This window comes from Coccinella septempunctata, chromosome 3 (genome assembly GCF_907165205.1).
Source record: "Coccinella septempunctata chromosome 3, icCocSept1.1, whole genome shotgun sequence".
Lineage (NCBI taxonomy): Eukaryota > Metazoa > Arthropoda > Insecta > Coleoptera > Coccinellidae > Coccinella > Coccinella septempunctata.
This window is the reverse complement of record NC_058191.1, coordinates 38459146-38478930: the sequence shown is the minus strand read 5'-3', so window position 1 is coordinate 38478930 and position 19785 is coordinate 38459146. Positions and strand designations below refer to the sequence as shown.

The following is a 19785-nucleotide window of genomic DNA, read 5'->3' as shown; positions in this document are numbered from 1 at the left end:
CGCCCCTTTTCACCCTGACAAACTGGAGTGGGGTGAACATAACTCTAAATACATACAAAAAGAATGTAGAAATATGGATTTTGCATTAAATTTGAAAAAATTAAAAGCGCTTTTCTACTTTTAATCCCTAATAAGGGGTTGAAAGTGCAACTCAAGTCCCAGTCCTTAAAATGAGGGTTTTAAAGTATCCTTTTTCACAAGTGTATAAAGAATTTGATTCTGACATGTCAGATGGATTAAATTTAAAAAGATTCAATGATTTTTCAATTATTTGAAGGGGTAATTATAAATAATTTGCTCAGGGGATTAAAAGAGTCGAATCCAGTCCTGTTAGTGATATTTCCCTTAGGTAGAAGGTTAAGCTGGGGGTAATAGTTGCTCCAGTGACCCCAGACTATGAATTTAACCATAGTCGAGTCCTAGTTACATCTGCATCATTGCAAAAATCAACACGCATGAATAAACCAATATGCAAACATCCCAGGGCCTAATCGAAGGGCCAAAGTGCACACAAATTCGAAATTCAGACTGCTGCACTGCGCACACCTCTCACACCTCGCAAAATCCGTCCGCACTGCGCGTCGACACAGAACAGACGCACAGAATCACAGACGGAGTGCACCAGTGGTCCGGATAGATTTTCAAGTCAGTTCGACAACAAACATCGGCGCGTTGGGTGCAATCGCACCATGCGCGATCTGGCCAGTAAGATGGCCGAGCTAAAATTCGAGGCACCCCTTGCCCAATTCGACGACGGGGACGATTGGGGCTCCGCTGAGTTCCAGAACGGGTTCAAGAACGAGAACAACCTGAACAACATCAACATCGGCAAGAAGACGAAGGACCTGAGCGACGTGCTCAACGAGAACGAAGATATGGTCAATAATTCCACCCTGGATACGATATCGCAGAACAAGAAAAATATACTGTCGAACGCCGGGGGGGACGTGCAGTCTGTGTCGGATAACTTCACCGAGACCTTCTCCGGGTCCCTGGAGGACTTAGTGAATACCTTCGATGATAAGATCACCAAGTGTTTCGGGAATTATGAGGAGTCTGTGGAGAAGCTTGCCCCGGTTCAGGTTAGGACGCAGGAAGAGATCATGAACGAATGCCAGTAAGTCTATACATCAGTCAATTCCTGGAAAACGATTTATCAACAATTCCCTGTGATATCAGTTGATATCGCAGGTTTCGAGGTAAATGGAAAAAAATACGCGCACAATTTTATCCTATAACGGACGCAAGATGTCCTGAAAATGTGTTAACCTTCGTCTCCCTCTTTGTTTATCTTCGATCGGTCAAACATGTACCTGGGGTTTATTTTTGGTAGGTAGAGGCACAGCTGATACTTCATATGTCCCGAGATTCCATTGAATGGATGATTATTTCAGAGTGCAGATTGGTTTATGGAAGGTTAAAAATAATTTCCTGAAAATTAACAATTCGTCTTGACTATTTTGGTAGACATATTCGATTAATTCATTCATTATTTTAGATATGGACCGAAATAAGCAACGTCCGTAAACATTCTTATATTTCATTCAAATTTATTTTAGCAGTCGGTTGGCCATGAAATAATTTTCTCAAGTTTTTGTAACTAGCACGAAGTTAGGTTGGCACTCATGAAATATCGTTAATGTCATAACGCCGTTGCCACAACTAATATCAATTTTTATTACTTCAACAAAAATGCCGAAAGTGATTGAAAAAAGAGACAGGGTTTCAGGAAGTGCTATTTAGAATTCAGGTCCGCTCATTCAAATAGTTATACCCTTATATTCTGAAATCCACAATACGTCAGACGGTAGCGAACATATTCAATGTAAGAGAATTTATATACCTAATGTTTCATCTGAATCTAAAAGACTTATATTTCAGCTGAATTTTTCCACAATCAGAAAGATTGTGAATGAAGAGGATGACAAAGAATTTCCTTCTATTGGGAGACCCAAAAAAGTGGTGGCATTTGAGAATTTTATGTTTCAGTGAATTAATGCGAAAAGTTTACTACCGGATTTTGGATAAATATCATCGGAGAATGTTCCCTAAAATGGATTTTTTTATTTTTCATTTGTATGGTCCTATACAATGTAAATGTCTTGATGAGGTACTAATAAATACCTAATTATTATTATTACATCAATGTATTAAGATGAATAGCCACAAATACGCGCAAGTGGCCCTGTTACTTGTTTATTCATGTGAAATTTTTGTTCAACGGTGAAGTTGCATCTTAACTTGTGAAACTTCCTTCAATTCCTTTTACTTATATTGATGCAATATGATTTTTGTTGAAGAATTTAACATTCTTGTAATTATCTGTTAATTCCTTCGGGAGATACCCATTCCCAACCACTGCATCATATGCATTTCATCTTCGAGTAAATATCTTTGAAATCTACAAATGATGTCAGCGAAACAAGATAATGAACAATAACTCTCCTCAAGCTAGTGCATATTATGATATTATACTGATCTCTTGTATTTTCCATGCAAATAACTGGATTTGGTATGCCTTCAATCAATTTGTATAAACTTCAATTATGTTCGTTACATATTTTCCGAAGAGATTCGACATTGTGATAAAATACGTAATAACAGAATCTTTTACGTAGAACGGGCAACATAGCGTTGATTTAAAACCCAAAAATGTTTTGACAAGCTTCATAACCCCACATTTCCGTACTATACAGAGTGAAATGTGTCAAATTTCCATGGCCAACCGACTGCTAAAATAAAATTGAATGAAGTATAGTCAAATTATGCATGGGAATTTGACAGAACTTGGCAATGACATTAACCCCACTCGATATGTTACAGTTCTTCATCATTTCTCACCATCGATACTTCTAATATTCTTCCGACCAATAAAAAAAACGTTCTCTTCAAAAAATATATTGGGTGAGTCCTCTGACTTGTGCAAATATATCAAAAGTAGATTCTTGGGGTCAAAAGAAACTCTTTTTTTCTATAACATTTTTTCAGATTCTGCCCTGATAAAAAAATATTGCCATTTTAAGTTTTCATAATGAGCTGTGCCACCCCTGGAAAAACAAAATAAGCTTCAGAATAACTAGCTGACTCTGTGACATAACACGTCTGTGGATCTTTCAAAAAGAGTTGTTCAAAGTACCCAATTTTTCGAATTTCACAGATATTTTTTATTTTTGAACATCAAATTACTCGAAAACGGCGCATTATACGAAAAAATATAAAGAATACAAACTTTTATTTCACAAAACGTTTTCAAATTTTCATTAGATAGCTTCCAACTTAGTTTCGAGGATTCTGTTCTTTGGATTTTTGGTATTTTTATGGTCTGTAAAGGTCATAATCTAGTATTCGAAAAAGATTCATCAAATAAATGAGGAATCCCGAAATTCATTTCATTCGATAAAACCGTAAACTGTTTGAGGGGTAGAACTAAAAATAACATTTTTTATGGTTTTTCAACAGCCTGTACTTATAAACCGAGCTGATTCGGAAGAAATTGTAATTGTAATTGTTCTACCTCAATAATCTACTGTTGAAATATTTGTACGAATCAAAGAATCACCCTGTATATAAACCGAAACTTTGTCAGTTCATAATTGACGGAACCTAATTTGATGTCATGACAAGCAAGTGAGGCTGGATGAAGATTTGTGAAATCGGATAAATCAGACTTTACTAGAAAAAAAATCGTTTAGGTTATCGCTGAATGGATTGAGAAACCACGAAAGGCTATCCTACAAGGATAAGCAACCTCTTGAACATTTTGATAACAAAGTTATCAATGAAAAAACTATATAATCGAAGGCTTCTTTCAAAATCCTCTTAGATGAGCCAGCAGCTATTTGACTGAAATAAAACTTTAAGCAGATAAACAGAAGTTCCTGTGAAAATTCTTTGCATCTGAAAGGTTACCCCAAAAAGTTATCAGGCAGCTTCAGCATCATCATCCGTCAAGATTTCATGATTTTCTTGACAAGAATTGATTTTTATGATGGCATAAACAATTGCGGGACAACAAACAGACCAACATTTTTATATTAAATGTAAGTGATTATTAATCTTGTTTGTAGAGGATATCAGACATTCACACAAGATCGAATAAAACTAACAAGAAATTGGTTCTGAGAAACACGTGGAAATGAAGACATCATACACGTTACAGATATAGAAAGATTCATTACAAAAAGTAATCAAATTCGAACTGCAAGCGTGCTGGAATGATCTGTGAAATCGATCAGAATAAAAACCGTTGTTGATTCTATTTTCAGATATGACATACGGTAGAAATTCAGCCAAAACTTTTAAGACCTACTTTGAAACTGAAGATTGTATTCATAATATTCTCGAGTGAGAAACAATCTATACCTACTTGAACAAACGCAATTATATTATTGTTATTGTATGTAATATGTATTATTTATCACATATGCATCAAAGTGTAAATGAATAGTTTCAGAGGAGATTCCTTGTCTAAAAATAGTGTAGGTCTTTCACATAAATTTGTTTATGAGCAGCCCCTCTTAGATACCTACAGATTCGTTCAAAAGAAACTTTTTACCCAATTCTTATTATACCTACCATTGAAAAATTGATTTTTGATAGCTTGATTCACTTGAACAAATAAGATCTGTAGCAATTTCTTGCTAAAAGTAACAAGGTTTTTGAGAAAAAATCATTTATCAACAGGCACGTATAGGGTGATTCGTATAGGCTGGAATTATCTTCGAACTTGAATTCACTTAGTAGGCATATGCTGACATTAAAGCCACATTCCTTTCGATAAAATGAAATGATAATTTTATTATTATTCTCCTCGTTATTTCCTTTTTCGTCAATCAATTCACATTTTGTGACATAGCCCATATTTCATTTCCTATCGCATGAAGACATAGCCCTTTATGACTTTCGGTATCTTCATTTCCCTATAAATCATTGTAATAAAAATCTTATTGTCAAACGGAACAGATTTACATCGTGTTGACCATGGGTCGGTGCTCTCATAATTCCGATTAAAATATCCAATTTACATCTTCCTTATTCGCTACTTTATTGCTTTCCTTGACTTTCATCACCGATGAATACGACGCAAATACGTGAGGGTACTTCAAAAATGTACTACATAAATTCGCGCCTTATACATAATTCATTAGAGTGAAATTATACTCCTCACTTTCTGCATTCTTTCGGTGGTGCAATATAAAGCCTACAATCTAAATATTCATTAATCTATTAAGAACTGCATTCAAAGCGTAACACATCCATTGTAAGCAATTCAAACTGATTGAAAAGACGTTCAACTGCTTAGACTGCTGGGACAGATATTGTTTATTTTTTACTATTGAAATACTCCTTTACTTTCACATTTAATCTTTATGAGATTGCCGGAAAATGGGCAATGCTCTTGCCTTTAGCCTAAAACACTTTTTGAGGGTTTGCAAAATATTCTCTAATTTCCTTACAATCTTAGATTCAATTTGTTGCAATTTTCAATTGGGTAAATACGAGCTCTGATATGCCGAAAGATCCAGGTCATCATTTACCTACTCGTTTCGGCTAAACTTTCATCAAGATAGCTTAACTAACGAAATATTACGTAACTTAATGATTCCATTAGAAAACATTAAATATTTGTTGAACTAATAAAGGTGCGATAAATCCTTACGAAGCGGTATTGCCACTCCAAAGGAATACTTATATGTTGAAGTAGGTATGTGTATTGATATAAATGACCCAAAAATTTAGTTTAAAACCAAATAAGCACTCTTATTGATATTTAAACACCTCAATTCAACATGAAAAGTTAAAAAATTTGAAATGATTATTGACCTATTCTAGCGTTTTCCTGCAAAATAGTAATAAATATTAATTTTGTGCGTTACTTCTCACTTACTAGCTCTATATAGCTTAGTTACACATCACTAGATTTCCATTCATTCGGGAAACAATCAACCACCTTTCAATCAATTACCTATGGGGTGAAATTGAGATCCAAAACTACGTTTTCCAATGAATTTACTTGGGGGTGAGTTGTTTACTTCTCGTCCCAAAGGTTATTTATCTGCTAATGAAGCTCCTTTCAAGGATATTCTATTCCTTTTGGGACGTTCGCTGGTATAAAAAGGGTGGAACCTTTGCTGACATTAGATCCTTCAATGTAGAAATAGCAATCGATTGCACGAAAAATTCAACGTTTGGAACCTTGAACTTTCCTTAATGAAAGGTTCTTTAAATTCCCCTTTTCATGCTGGGGAAATTGAAGGAATCTATCCAGAAATCAGCTAATTCATTCACATGCACATATATAAAAATGTCGATTCTATAATATTGATCTCATTCTCCAAGAAGAACTGGTTTGGTAACAATAACAAACACTCGCGCATTTTAGACATTTTTTGAATATTTTGGTGTAGCTGTAGTGTAGTACTTATGCTATACACAGAAGACGAATGACCTTATTTTTTTATTGAAAAACTAGACATATCGAATATTCTATCGCAGAAGGAATTTAACTCTTATGTTTCTTCACAAAATATTGATGTTTTTATACAAGAAATCGGCTCTTGCCTTTTCACAATATCCTCAGTAAACACCCTGTATATGAGCGATTCGATTCTCACACAATTGAAATCGCTTTCGAAGATTGGACTCATTCCCATGTTGAGAAATGTTCATAATATGAAAATAACGAATTCATTCTGAATTCATTTCCATAAAAAGCAAAGATTCTTATCTGAAATTTCACTTCCATAAAATAGGTACGCCACTGCGAACACAGCGACTAGGTAACAAAATCTTTCATTCTTCGAATTATTCCTTACTGCAATATTGTTTTAAAGTTCTCAATCTCAGTTTGTGCTCGAGTAACAATGGCATTCCGCATTAGTCATCACCTCTGTTGTGACATTTCGTTCGCTGGTTCCTGATATTTACGCTTACACGACGTAGACATTTAGGCGCCAAGCGTCCCGACGGTGTAGCGTGATCGATAGCAACATAACGAAAACTGGGGAATGTTTCATGTATAATTTAATGAGAAAGGATTCTCGATTTACCATCTGCTGAATTTTCTTCGATTTATCGTGAAACATCTGGAATAAAATACGTTTTAGTTGATATACAGGGTCTTTGACTCGTACAAATATTTTAACACTAGATTCTTGAGGTCAAAAGGAACACATTTTTTCTATACCATTTTTTTCGATTCGACCCTGATACAAAGATAAAGCCATTTTAAGTTTTCATAATGAGCTATGCCACCCCTGGAGAAACTAGTCTATGACACTACACATCTGTGGATCTGTCAAACAGGATTGCATTCAGCCAGTATCCAATTTTAAGAATATTACAGATTATTTTTATTTTTGAACATCAAATTATAGGAGAAAATATGAAGAATACTTTTATGTCTCATAACGTTCAAATATTCATTAGTTTCAAGATTTTGGTCCTTCGAATTTCTGGTATTTTTACGGTACGTAATGGTCAAAATGAGAAAACTTGAAAACGTGAGTGATATCTTGTGTTCGAAAAAGATTCACCAAATAAATGATAAACTATATTCCGAAATTAATTTCATTCTATAAAACTTTTTGTGAGATCAAAAGAAACACTTTTTCCTTCACCTTTTTTTCGAATCGGTTGTTGAAAAACCATAAAACATGTTAATTTCAGTTCTAGGTATCTCACAAACGGTTTTATCAAAGGAAAATCGAAATACATCAGTTTTTCATTCATTTGATGAATCTTTTTCGAACAAAAGATATCACCCACGTCTTCCAGTTTTCTCTATACCAACACTTGAAACTATATAAGTTGGTCGCTACTTAATGAATTTTTGAACTTTTTGTAAAATAAAAGTATTCATCATATTTTCTCTTATAATGAGCCGTTTTTGACTAATTTGATGTTCAAAAATAAAAAACATCTGTGAAATTCAAAATATTGTGCACTTTGACCGAATGCAACTCTTTTCAAGATCTACAGATGAGTGGTGTCTCAGATTTAGCTAGTTATTCTGAAAGTAATTTTGTTTTTCCAGGGCTGGCACAGCTCATTATGAAAACCTAAAACATCCATATCTTTTTATCAGTGCCGAATCGGAAAAAATGGTATAGGAAAAAATGTTTCTTTTGACCTCAACAATGGACTGTTAAAATATTTGTACGAGTCAAAGACAGTCAGTCCACCTATACCATCAAATTCAATGTAAATAATACTGTATAGAATTGTAAGTTGGTAAACATTGTTTAAAACATCTGGTATTTCAAGAATGGGTTCAAATAACTCTTTCATTTCCAAGCTCATTCCCAATTACAATTTTTTCACTGAAGTTAATCTTCATAGGACAAACTTGGAAATGGAAATATGGACTTATAATCAATCAATGAAATTCGATTCATCAAAAATTCTCACTTATTATTAAAGTCATAGACAAACAACGAGTTGTATCAAAAGTTTCATTGTTCTTCACTTTGTACGTTGTAACAGAATGAATTTACATTGGAGTGGGGTACCTCCTAAAAAGCTCTCATTCAATTTTATGTCGTCTATTAAGTCAGTCGGATGTAGCAGTGTGACTCATATGAGGGGGCAGATAGGGTCGGCGTGTTTATTCAATTCATAATTTCAAGAAAGAGCTTGTCAAATTGGATATCGTCAGAGAGAACCATCATCATGCATCGTTTAGGCTGTTTATAGTCTTCGGTAGCAGATGTTTGTTATTTTTTGATTAATATGACCTTTTTCGAGAAATATTATGAGGAAACTGAAAGAATTATGTCGGGAATCATCTTCTCTGTCTAGTTGAATGGATAAATTAGATAACAGTTTTAATTAACACATTCCCACGAATTTGAAACGTCATTTAATTAAGTACCAGTGGATGATGAATAACGGTGTATACAGGATGTAAATGAATAGTTGCGAATAATTCGAGGGATTGAATTTTTTTCTCGAAATCGATTTAACGGTTTAGAAATCATAAGGGTTTGTTTCAGAAAACACCCAGTATCTCAGAAACTAGTAGGCATTTCTGACTCCTCATATGGGTTGTTGGTCAGATATCACCCTGTATCTTGCCCATCACTTGATTTTGTTACTTTAGCAACACTTTTCGTAATAATTCGAGTGAGAAGCAAGTGACAAAAACTCAAATAGATAATTCTTCATACATTTTCGAATGACATCCATTTTGCATCCCAATTTCAAGAAGTTATATCCTTGAATATTAAACCATACTCAAGCTTCATATACAGATGTATGTCAATAACTGTAGTGCACCAATAAAAACTATGCCAGTATATCAGTAGATAGTAGTTAAGTAGAGTACAAGGCAGATTCAGACTTGCATTCTGTTCGTCAGACATTCATTGTGATCCAAAGTGATTGGTATGTTTCAATTGTACGTCTCTGAAATTCAGACATCTCTTCCATTAGGAAATTGGCCATAAATTCGATTTCCTGTGATGCTCCAACCTGTACCATTAAAATGCAGACGGTGAAATATCCGAAATGATGTCTCATTCGGACAGTTTTTGCATTCGGAATACATAAAACGGTCAGCTGCAATTTGTAGATAATTTCAATGATACCTAGTTTATCATAACCAAGCACAAACTGGGAATTTAGTAAAGAATAACCTTCCAAATTGAAGTTATTGTCTTATTTTACCTAATCATAAAATAATACAGGAATTTCTGGGAATACAATATTGGGCCTACTTTTCAAGAGCTAGTTAACAATATTTTACCTATTACCACTAGAAAAAATTGCCTATTATAACCCCACAACCAGAGCTTTCCATGTTTGCATGACTTTTTTTACAGTTGTGTAATTTTTTGGCATATGGTACGAAATATTTATTATTGAAAGTTATACGCTATTTTCAAAACTTTGCTAATTGAATTGTTGTACCTAATTCTTTTCCTTCCATTGTATGTATATTGTTTATTACTAAATTTTGGTCCTTTGTGCTCGAAGGAAAATCAATTCAGAGCACTCATTCAAAGAATTACCATATTGCTAAGTTTTCGTATAAAAACAGCAATAGTGAAACATGCCACGTTGTGTTCAAAATCGATAAGGTGGTTCAGCATGAAAATAATATTGTGTATTTGGCAAAAGCCGTTGACCTTGCTTTACGTAATACTTAACACGCAACCTAAAGACTATACAGTCCCACTAAATATGGATTTTCTTGTTTACCATCTGATGACTCGTTCCCAATCAGATGGCGAATGGGAGGTAGTTTGAATTTGAATACTTATCCAACTGGCATTCGAAAAATGCTGTCTCAAATCAGAAGGCTAGAATGTTTGTTATTGCATCAAGCAAAAGTTCATTCTACAGGGTGTAAAAAATTTAAGGGAGGATACCTTGTCAAAACATAGCATGTGCATTGAACATTTTTTTATATCCATTCTCCTGAGGTTTTACATTAAACAAAAAAAGTTTCAATGGTTTTTCTGGATACTGGCATAAAATATTCCTGTATCTACTTAAAAGCACTTCTACTTTCATGAATATAGCACAGATTCAACAGTTCCAAGAAAATAAACGGATATCTTTCATCTCCCAGAAGCATAAAAAACCAGTCGCTTCATCCTTCTCCATCATCGACGAATGGAATCTTGAAAATGTTCAAGAACGAACGTCTAGTTATGAACTTTCTTCTGAATCCCCGCAGGTATTAGGCTTGTCCTTATCATAGGCGTTCCAGCGGGGGGCATGACCCCTTCCTTCCAGAACTTGAGAGAAATATTTTTTTGACTATCACAAAATGAATTTTATTTCCCTCTTCAACTAAGAATAAGTTTCAAAAAAGCTTTCTTTAAAACATATGGCTTATATGACAATTATAAAGATTTATACCTACCTATTTATTTTATATCAACAAACACCTTACAAAATTTCAAGTATTAAATTATGTCCCCACCCCAAAATAACTCCTGGAACCGCCACTGCACCTAGCTCGATGAAATTCCGAGATTTATTACTAGAAAAGTTGATCTTTTGGAATATGCATCACCTTTAGATCTACGATGATTCTTCTGGGAGAAAACTACTCGCAAGTTGACCTTCGAAAAATCCAGAAAAAGATGAGGTCCAGTTCGAGGGTCAGTTAAAAGTTCGTCAATACCGAACGGTTGTACCAAGCTCGATGAAATTGAGAGATTTATTACTAGAAGAGTTGTTCTTTTGGAATGTGTATCACATTAACGATGATTTTCCTGGCACATACAACATTATGCCCCCCTTCCCCCAAAAATAATTTCTGGAACCGCCACTGGTCCTTATACTGACACTTTCTGCTTACTTTATACCTTCATGATGGCGTTGGTACCAGTTCCAGTGAAAGCTGTTATTTTTTACTGGTTTTGGTTGTAGGGTAATCCTCCTCAAAGTTGATAGCATTCTTCAAAATTAGCACATTAAGATTTCAACTCAAGACTTAATTGCCAAAAGGTATGCATATGCAAGAACTTTAAATGCATATGATTCTACTTTTTACAATTGCCTTTCTTCATTAGCTCTCGAGTGCATTTAACACTTGGTGAGAGAAATATTTTATAATTCTTGTGAGGATGCGTGCCAAAGTATGAGGTAATTCATGGTATTGAAATGAACTGATCATAGTAATAGATACCAATGTTCCTTCATCCACTGAACTACTTCGAAGAACATATAATTTCCCGCTGCATAATAAGAATAACGTGTTTATTGAATGCTTCGAAAAATAATCGTATGTAATATGAGAAACAAGGTTAATTCCTGACTTTAGAAAAGATTGGAGGAGTTGGTCGATCGTTTCTCCAAGGTCTGAAACACATGGGTCATGATAGGATACAATTGGCAAAGATTATTAAGAAAAATTCACAGCTGAAAACTGAATTGAAACGAAATATATTATATATTCAACAAATGAGAACACTTGTCTACCCCATATGGAATAATAAATATAATGAATGAATGAAATAGGTAATGAATATATTAACAAATGAACTGTTGGTGTAAAGCAGTATGCATAAAATTTGATTGGCATGTCCATACACTGCTAAACAGCTCATAGGTATCACTGACCTTTCATCAGTTCATTTTGATCAGATACCAAAGTAGGTTTAGTTGATATTCTTGTGTTATTTTTTTTTCAGAAAAGAATGAAGAGTGAATTAACGAACTCAATGTTGAAAATTCGAAAAATGGCCATAACTAATTCTATGCAGAATGCATTGTAGTTCGTAATATTTGTGAAAGGAAGAATTTTTCACAGTAATTGGAAATTATTAACCCCAGTTGTAATTAGCAGCTTTTTTTTGTTCATAATAAACAAGAATCACTTCTTCATGGCGATTTGTTAGGTATACAATTAGTAAATAGTGGGTAAAGACATTCAGTACGATTTCTTCATGCTGTTTTACAAGGCCCAATAAAAAAAATCTCGGGATCATGGTCGATATACTATTACTACCCCTATAAGAAACATTAGATTTCATGCTTCAGTTCATCCAAAATTCTCCCCTTAGAAAGTAACTCGATACATATATCTTTCAATCATTCAAGATATTGTGAGTAACAAGTGTATAAGAATTAAAGGGGGGTAGCCTTAAGAATCCTCCCTCATTTCAGTATTGATTTCTACAGCTTGAAACGAATCCCCCAACAGTGGTATAACCTACGCATGCTCAACAACAGATACGCACACTTTTGGGCACCAATCACCATACTTCACCATATTCATAGTCATGTGGAGTAGGTTTACAAACTTTACAACCCTCTTCAGGTACTTATATGAAGAAACATTGAGTTGAATACTCGAAGCTGTTCTGCCAGTCCAAGAGCGAGAATATTTTTTTTATTCATGCCCAAATTATTCAGGCTATTTTTATAATACAGTGGGAGTCTCTAACTTGGAATAAATTCGGTAAATCGAAGACAATTTTCGTCGTTTAATCTTTTGAATTGGGGGTGTCCAAATTTGATATTTGAGGTCATGACAAAAAATACCCCAGATTCCTTAGTTTTCGAATTGGTTGATGTTTGTTCAATTGTTAGATATGTTTTAACGACAAGAAAATAATAATTTAATGTTTGATACCCATAGTTAACTTATCATCCCTTCAAGAATAGTCATGAAAAATAAGGTTTGCCATTTTGAAAAATTATTGATGAATATCATTTTCTTACACGAAAAATAATAGTAGCAAAATCTTTGATTTAGTAAATCTATTCCACCTTAGAGACTTGCACTATATGTACAGGGTGTCCCAAATTCGATTTCCAGTGAGGAAATATCGGAAAACTACGAGAGTTAGAGCAAAACAGATGGCAGAAAATTGTGAAAACCGTAGCCTCCGACAATGCTTTGTTTTGGAGATGAAAAATTGAGATTTTGAAGAGTTCATATAACTGTTCTGTCTTTGAAGCTAGAGATCGGAAACTTGAACCTTCTTTTCTACGTAGAATCCACTGGCATTTATGCCTCTTTCAGTCTATTATTTTCTTCTGGGGGTGGCTAATAAACTATTGAGTTAATAGTTAATTATTAGTTAATAGTAATTAATAATTAATCATGTAGGGATATTTTTATAAATTCCGAATAAAATTTGATGCATAAAAAGTAGTTCATCTAATTGGAACATAGTTTTTCCTTATGATAACGATTCTATGTTTCTCTGAAAAAAATTTGGAAAAATGCCATCTGTTTTGCTCCAGCTCTTCTAGTTTCCAAGATCCAGCCACTGGATATCGAATGTGGAACACCCTGTACATAATTTTCAGCCAGTTACACGACAACATTCGCTGATGGAGCTCACTGAACCCACTAGAATCACGAACAGTGGTTCAAATCAAATGGTTGTTATATCCCAATTCATTGTTTGAAGAGATAATTTCATCTTGGAGATATTCGAACTGGTCATAAGCTACTTATCCGATTTCCATATAGAAACGTCTAATTAAATCTGTAAATCGACACATACTACGAATAAACAATGAACAGTTATTACCATACGACCTTCCTTGAGGCCAGAAGCCATCTGTTCCATACTGTATAGCTGTTACAGCATGGGAAAAATGTAGCTCAAACATTAAAATTGAATAGAATTCCAGAGGTTTACACTTTTGGTCATTACTGCCCTTATATGTTATTCTGGAATAGTAGTTTTTTATCCTTTTTTTCTATGTATTATGATTAATACCTACTTGAACACATGGACATCACGAGATAACTAAAAATCTGAATTACTCACATGGTAATAAATTGAATTCAGAAATGGGATATGTTCTAATTAGAGTAAATATTTGTTGAGTGATCGAATAGTATCTACGTAAACTCAGTCAAGATGGGCGATGAATCAAATCAAGGAAATTGTGTATTTCTGAGTAAAATGAATAAGTGAATTCTGATAGAGGCATGCAAGGATTTGATATCCTCTGTACTTTGGAATGTGTAGGCTTTTCGTCGCACAACTCTTTATTTAATAGTTACTGTTTTTTTTTGTGATATTTCGAAACATGTTTTCTTCAAAATATTGGTGGAAATGCCCATTCAATGATACGTATTTTTTTCGAGCATCCACTTGAATAACATGATTTGAATATACAATCAACAATAATATTTTTATCCACAATAGGTCAATAAAGATAATGGAAATTGAAACGAAATGAGTGCACTCTAGATAATACATCGCGAGTAGGAGAAATATAATTTAAGGAGCTTTTATTCAAATTCAATTGATTCCTGATAAGAATTTATTCGGGTTAATTCAAACGAAAATTATGAAGAAGCCAGGAAAAATTTGGAAAATATGGATCTCATAAAAAAATTTATTTCGAGAAATATTTTTGGAGCAAGGGGAAAGACTTTTTCGCCCTAAAAATTAGCAATAATTGATTTTTCGTACCTTGGGGAAAATCAGAGTCGGGGGGGTAATTTTTTATTCGGGAAAATAATATTCTCTGAGCTCACAACAAGAAATATTTTTTGGTGAAGTATTCTCGAAATCCTTAAAAATGTTTGTAGGGAAAATACATGTTTCTTTTTGTGTGTACAAAGAAAAATTATTCATAGCCCTAGAAAAAATATTTTTCTAGATAATATTTGATGTATTTTAATTTAAAAGGCTGAAGGACCCTAGGTCGATGGCCATTTGTTTAAAGACAATAAAGAACTGTTATATATATATATATATTTGATGTAATATGGAAGCTTACTTATACCTACAGCAATAATATTTTTTCAGAATGTGGTGGACGATCACAGGCAATTTTGGGAATATTCTACCAATAGACTGGTCGAAATCTTACGCTAGGAAACTTCATATGCCAGCCCTCAATTTAAACGAAAAGGTATGGAATATCGTGTATGATTACCCTAATTTTACATTGTCTCTATAATGAAAAAGTTGCAGTTTCGAACAGTTTGATTCTCGAAGAATGTTCTCTTCAGTTCTAAGATTTTCACTCTTACCCAAATCCGGTATTCTTTTCTTTATACACTTGAAGATTCCATTTTTATAGCGAAACAACTGTTGGTGTTTTCTTTTTATTGGAAAGTTTTGTATTTAGAAGAAACTTGTACTAATCGACTAACACCATAAAACATGTGAGCCGAGCGATAATTCTACTATATCCAAGAGGATGATATCATCCTATTGAAACAATTAATGCGTATAATTTTATCAGATGCTGGACTACATGGAATTGTAATAGGTCATTGTTTTTCATTGAATGACTTGATACAACTGAAATTTATGAATACTAGGTACTCTACTCTTCTATACTTCACTTTACTGCACTTTACTTTACTCAACTCTACTCTGTTCTGCTCTGCTCTATCTTACTATGAACTCTACTCAACCCACAATTTCGCCCTCCTTGGACAGTCCCTTTTCCAACAGTCAAAGTCCTATGAATATCAATTTTTCTATAACATTTTTTGGATTCTGCCCTGATAAAAAGATATAGCTATTTTGAGTTTTTATGATGAGGTGTGGAAAACAAAAGTACCTACAGAATAACTAGCTAAATTTGTGACACTACATATCTGTGGATCTTTTCTTCATATTCATTAGATAGCGTCCAACTCAGTTCCAAGAGTTGGGTTCTTAGAGTTTTTTTGTTATTTTTATGGTACGTAATGGTGATAATGAGAAAACTGGAAGACGTGTTCGAACAAGATTCATCAAATGAATAAAAACTATATTCCAAAATACATTTCATTCGATAAAACCGTTTGTGAGATAGAACTAGAAATACATTTTTTATGGTTTTTCAACAGCCTGTATCTTTTAAACCCAGTCGATTCGGAAAAAAATGGTGAAGGAAAAAAGTGTTTCTCTTGACCTTAAGAATGTTAGACTGTTAAAATATTGAGTCAAAATGTCGAAATGTTTAACTGTCAGCCTAGGGCAAATTTTTTGAGCTGAACATTTGGTCCATTCAAAAATGAACATTGAATGCAGACTCTCTAAATTGTTATTTTTCAGGGTTCTCGAACACCCGAAGAAGACCTAGAACTATCTTCCGAAGACGAAGCAGTAGCTAGCGATCTGGACATGCATGCACTCATTCTGAACGGAATTCACCAAGACACCGAGCCATTAAAGACAGCCGATGAAGTGATACAAGAAATAGACGACATGATGCAAGAGGATTCTTGTTCTGATGAAAACGGGGACCTGATAGTAGAAAATAACGAAGTGTTGGAGAAGGCCAAAGAGGTACTTAGTACGCCTCTTTATGAAGACAGTAAGTAAACAAGTCTTTGATGCATTTCCCCAATAGTTATAGTACTACCAGGATATATTGAAAAATTCTTAGCCCACTATAGAACCAAACAAAATTTCAATGTCAAAATATTTTATTACTCAACATATTCTCCTCTTAATTGGATACATTTATTACAGCGAACGTGCAACGTCTCTAGACCTTTCAAAAAAAATGTTTCTTCTTGCTCTGCAAGCCAGATATCCACAGCTGTTATTTTACCTCCTCGTTGGATGAAAAATTACGACCTTTTAAACTTTTTTTCAGTTGAGGAACGAGATGGTAGTCGGATGGAGCCAAATCTGGTGTATAAGGGGGTGTTCTAGTAATTCAAACCCTAAATCACGAATTTTTTGCATGGCAACATGAGATTTATGTGCAGAGGCGTTGTCCTGCAATAACAAAACACCTTTGGATAGCTTTCCACTTCTTTTCTCTTTAATTTTTTCCCGTAGAGTGATCAATAATGTCGAATAATAATCTCCGGTTATTGTTCTACCCTCATCCAAAAAATCAATCATGATTACTCCATGGCAATCCCAAAAAACTGAAGCAAGAACTTTTCCAGCAGATTTTTGGACACGAATCTTCTTAGGTCTTGGAGAACCAGAGTGTCGCCATTCCATCGACTGTTGCTTTGTTTCTGGATCGAAGAAATGTACCCAAGTCTCATGCATAATAGCAACTCGGTTTAAGAAGTCTACATCGTTGTCAAATCCAGCACAGATCGAACGTGATGCTTCTACCCTTGCACGCTTTTGGTCAGCATTCAAACATTTGGGGATCCATTTAGCACCAATTTTTCTCAACTATATGATGAACGCGTTCCTATGAAATATTCAGTGGTTCAGATATCCGTTTTAGCCCAATTCGACGGTCTGATAAAATCATGTCATGTCATCGATATTTTCGGGAACTGACACAGAAACTGGCCTTCCCGATCGGTCATCATCTTCTATAGAAAATTTATCTCTTTTGAAGCTTGCAGTCCAATTTTTTACAGTCGCATTACCTGAGAGATGGAAGAAAGTAATCTCCAGAAATGGAGAATATTTTGGATAGTCTTCGATAAGCAAGTTATTGCCCGTTCTACCAGATAAATTCTTTCGCAACTTATTATAAATCTTTTTCGTTTCAGAACTGAGAGATCTCAGTCTATCACAGCTCAACGAGCTGTTCCTCGAACTCGAAGTACTCATACGAGAGTTTTCCGAAACCCTGATCTCAGAGCTGGCTTTACGCGATGAATTGGAATACGAAAAAGAACTGAAGAACACTTTCATTTCTTTGCTGCTTGCCGTACAGAATAAGAGACGACAGTATCACGTGGAAAAGAAGAGGAACTCCAAGAATAATACTATAAAAACTCCCAATGGACTCGATCCTAAGGTAAAGATTCATCCGACCCATTTAACATTATTTTTAGACCAGATAAAAAATTGTGGCACAATTCTGTTTCTTCTCACCAAACGCAAGATGAATTGAAATTTTTTTAGTTTCAATTCATGATGAAGGTACCTTAATAGTGACTCTTTCAATATGTGTTTTGACATTCTCGACTCATCTCCTAATTTTTCCAGTATTTGACAACAGTGATTCCATACCATTTAGATAGTGGACCACCAGATAACCAATCTCTTCAAGTTCTTATAAAAAGTAAGTTATTAACTCCTTAGATAGGGACCACGGTAATCTTGGAATAATTTTTACAGTACTGAAAGCCATAAATGAAGATAGTCCTACTGTTCCAGCTTTATTAACAGATTACATTTTGAAAGGTGAGTTGTTTTCCTTTTTTATGTATGACATAAAAACAGAACATCCACTATTAATGAATTTATTAGTGTACTATACAAAAATAAATTCATTGATACTGGTTGTTCTGTTTTCCATGTCACTAGCTATCTTAGCCCTAAATTTTTCCACGACTTAAATCGATTTTTGTTCCAGTTATATGTCCAACGTAAAAAGCTAAAGTAATAATATAAGCTGGAGAAAGAGGCACAGAAAATCTAGGAGGATACTAATAATTGAAAATTAGTATGTAAGATTTTAGCTTCACGACTATTGTATATTTTGTTTGCTCTTTTTATCCATCAGAAAATATTGAATTGATGTTGATATTGTTCCCGTGTTTTTTCGTTTTATCCTCTTGTAAATATTCGCTTGAAATACTCTAGTCTAACGATTGTTTCGAAGTGACAATGGACATGTTGATACTTGAAGGTTTATTGATGATCTTTTTCTAGTTTAACATTGTCAAATTTTGATTTTCAAGTTCAATTTTGGTGTTCTCAACGTTTACTGACCTGAATGTCATTCTTGCCTTAAATATAAGATACACTCTAGATACTGAAGTGTAACCAGTTTCTCTGCAGCATGATAATTGTTTCAGATGTGTTAAATTTTTTAAAATTTTGTTTAATCATTTCATTCTATCCTAAATTGTGAAAATTCATCAATGTTTCGAATGTATGTTGAGTGTTTTGTGATCAAGCCTTTATAATTTTATTATTGGAATATTTACGAATTTTGCTGTGAAACAAATGCCATTATACTTCATGGAAAATTGAAAAAATGATCAAAATAATATTTTTAGCAATTTTTATGGACTGAATCAGATGGAATGAGTTTCAAATGTGAGAACTGAAACGGTTTTCTATGTGGTATAATTCCCAGAAAAAGCACATAATCTTGAGTGCAATATGCACATAATTTGTATTATATTTTTCCTTACGATTGTGTATAAAGTGATAATAGCTTATTTAAACAAATAATTTATTTGCAATTTTGCGATTACTTATTACAGCAAGTATTTCTTGCTCGTTTGCTTGTGGAGGTTGACTGAACAAAATAGCTGATTGATGCAACTAAAAAATTCCAGAAATGTCGTATGAAATGGAAATGAATTGTCTTTCGGAAATCTTTGTTAGATCTCAATAAATTTTCAGCCATAAAATTTGAGTTTTTTTGATTTTGTTCAAGAATTTTCACCGCAAAAAATTCAATTTAATCCCAGCTTAA

General features: G+C 34.0%; 1 protein-coding gene across 1 annotated transcript; it reads left to right on the top strand.

Annotated features, from left to right (window-relative positions):
* The first annotated feature begins 580 nt into the window (after positions 1-580).
* Positions 581-19720, top strand: LOC123309164 (fasciculation and elongation protein zeta-2). Its single transcript, XM_044892131.1, has 7 exons — positions 581-1117; positions 15237-15342; positions 16482-16743; positions 17900-18150; positions 18342-18417; positions 18474-18539; positions 18712-19720. Exons 1-7 carry the CDS (start codon positions 690-692, stop codon positions 18726-18728), a joined length of 1206 nt encoding a protein of 401 aa, XP_044748066.1. The 5' UTR covers positions 581-689; the 3' UTR covers positions 18729-19720.
* The last annotated feature ends 65 nt before the right edge of the window (positions 19721-19785 follow it).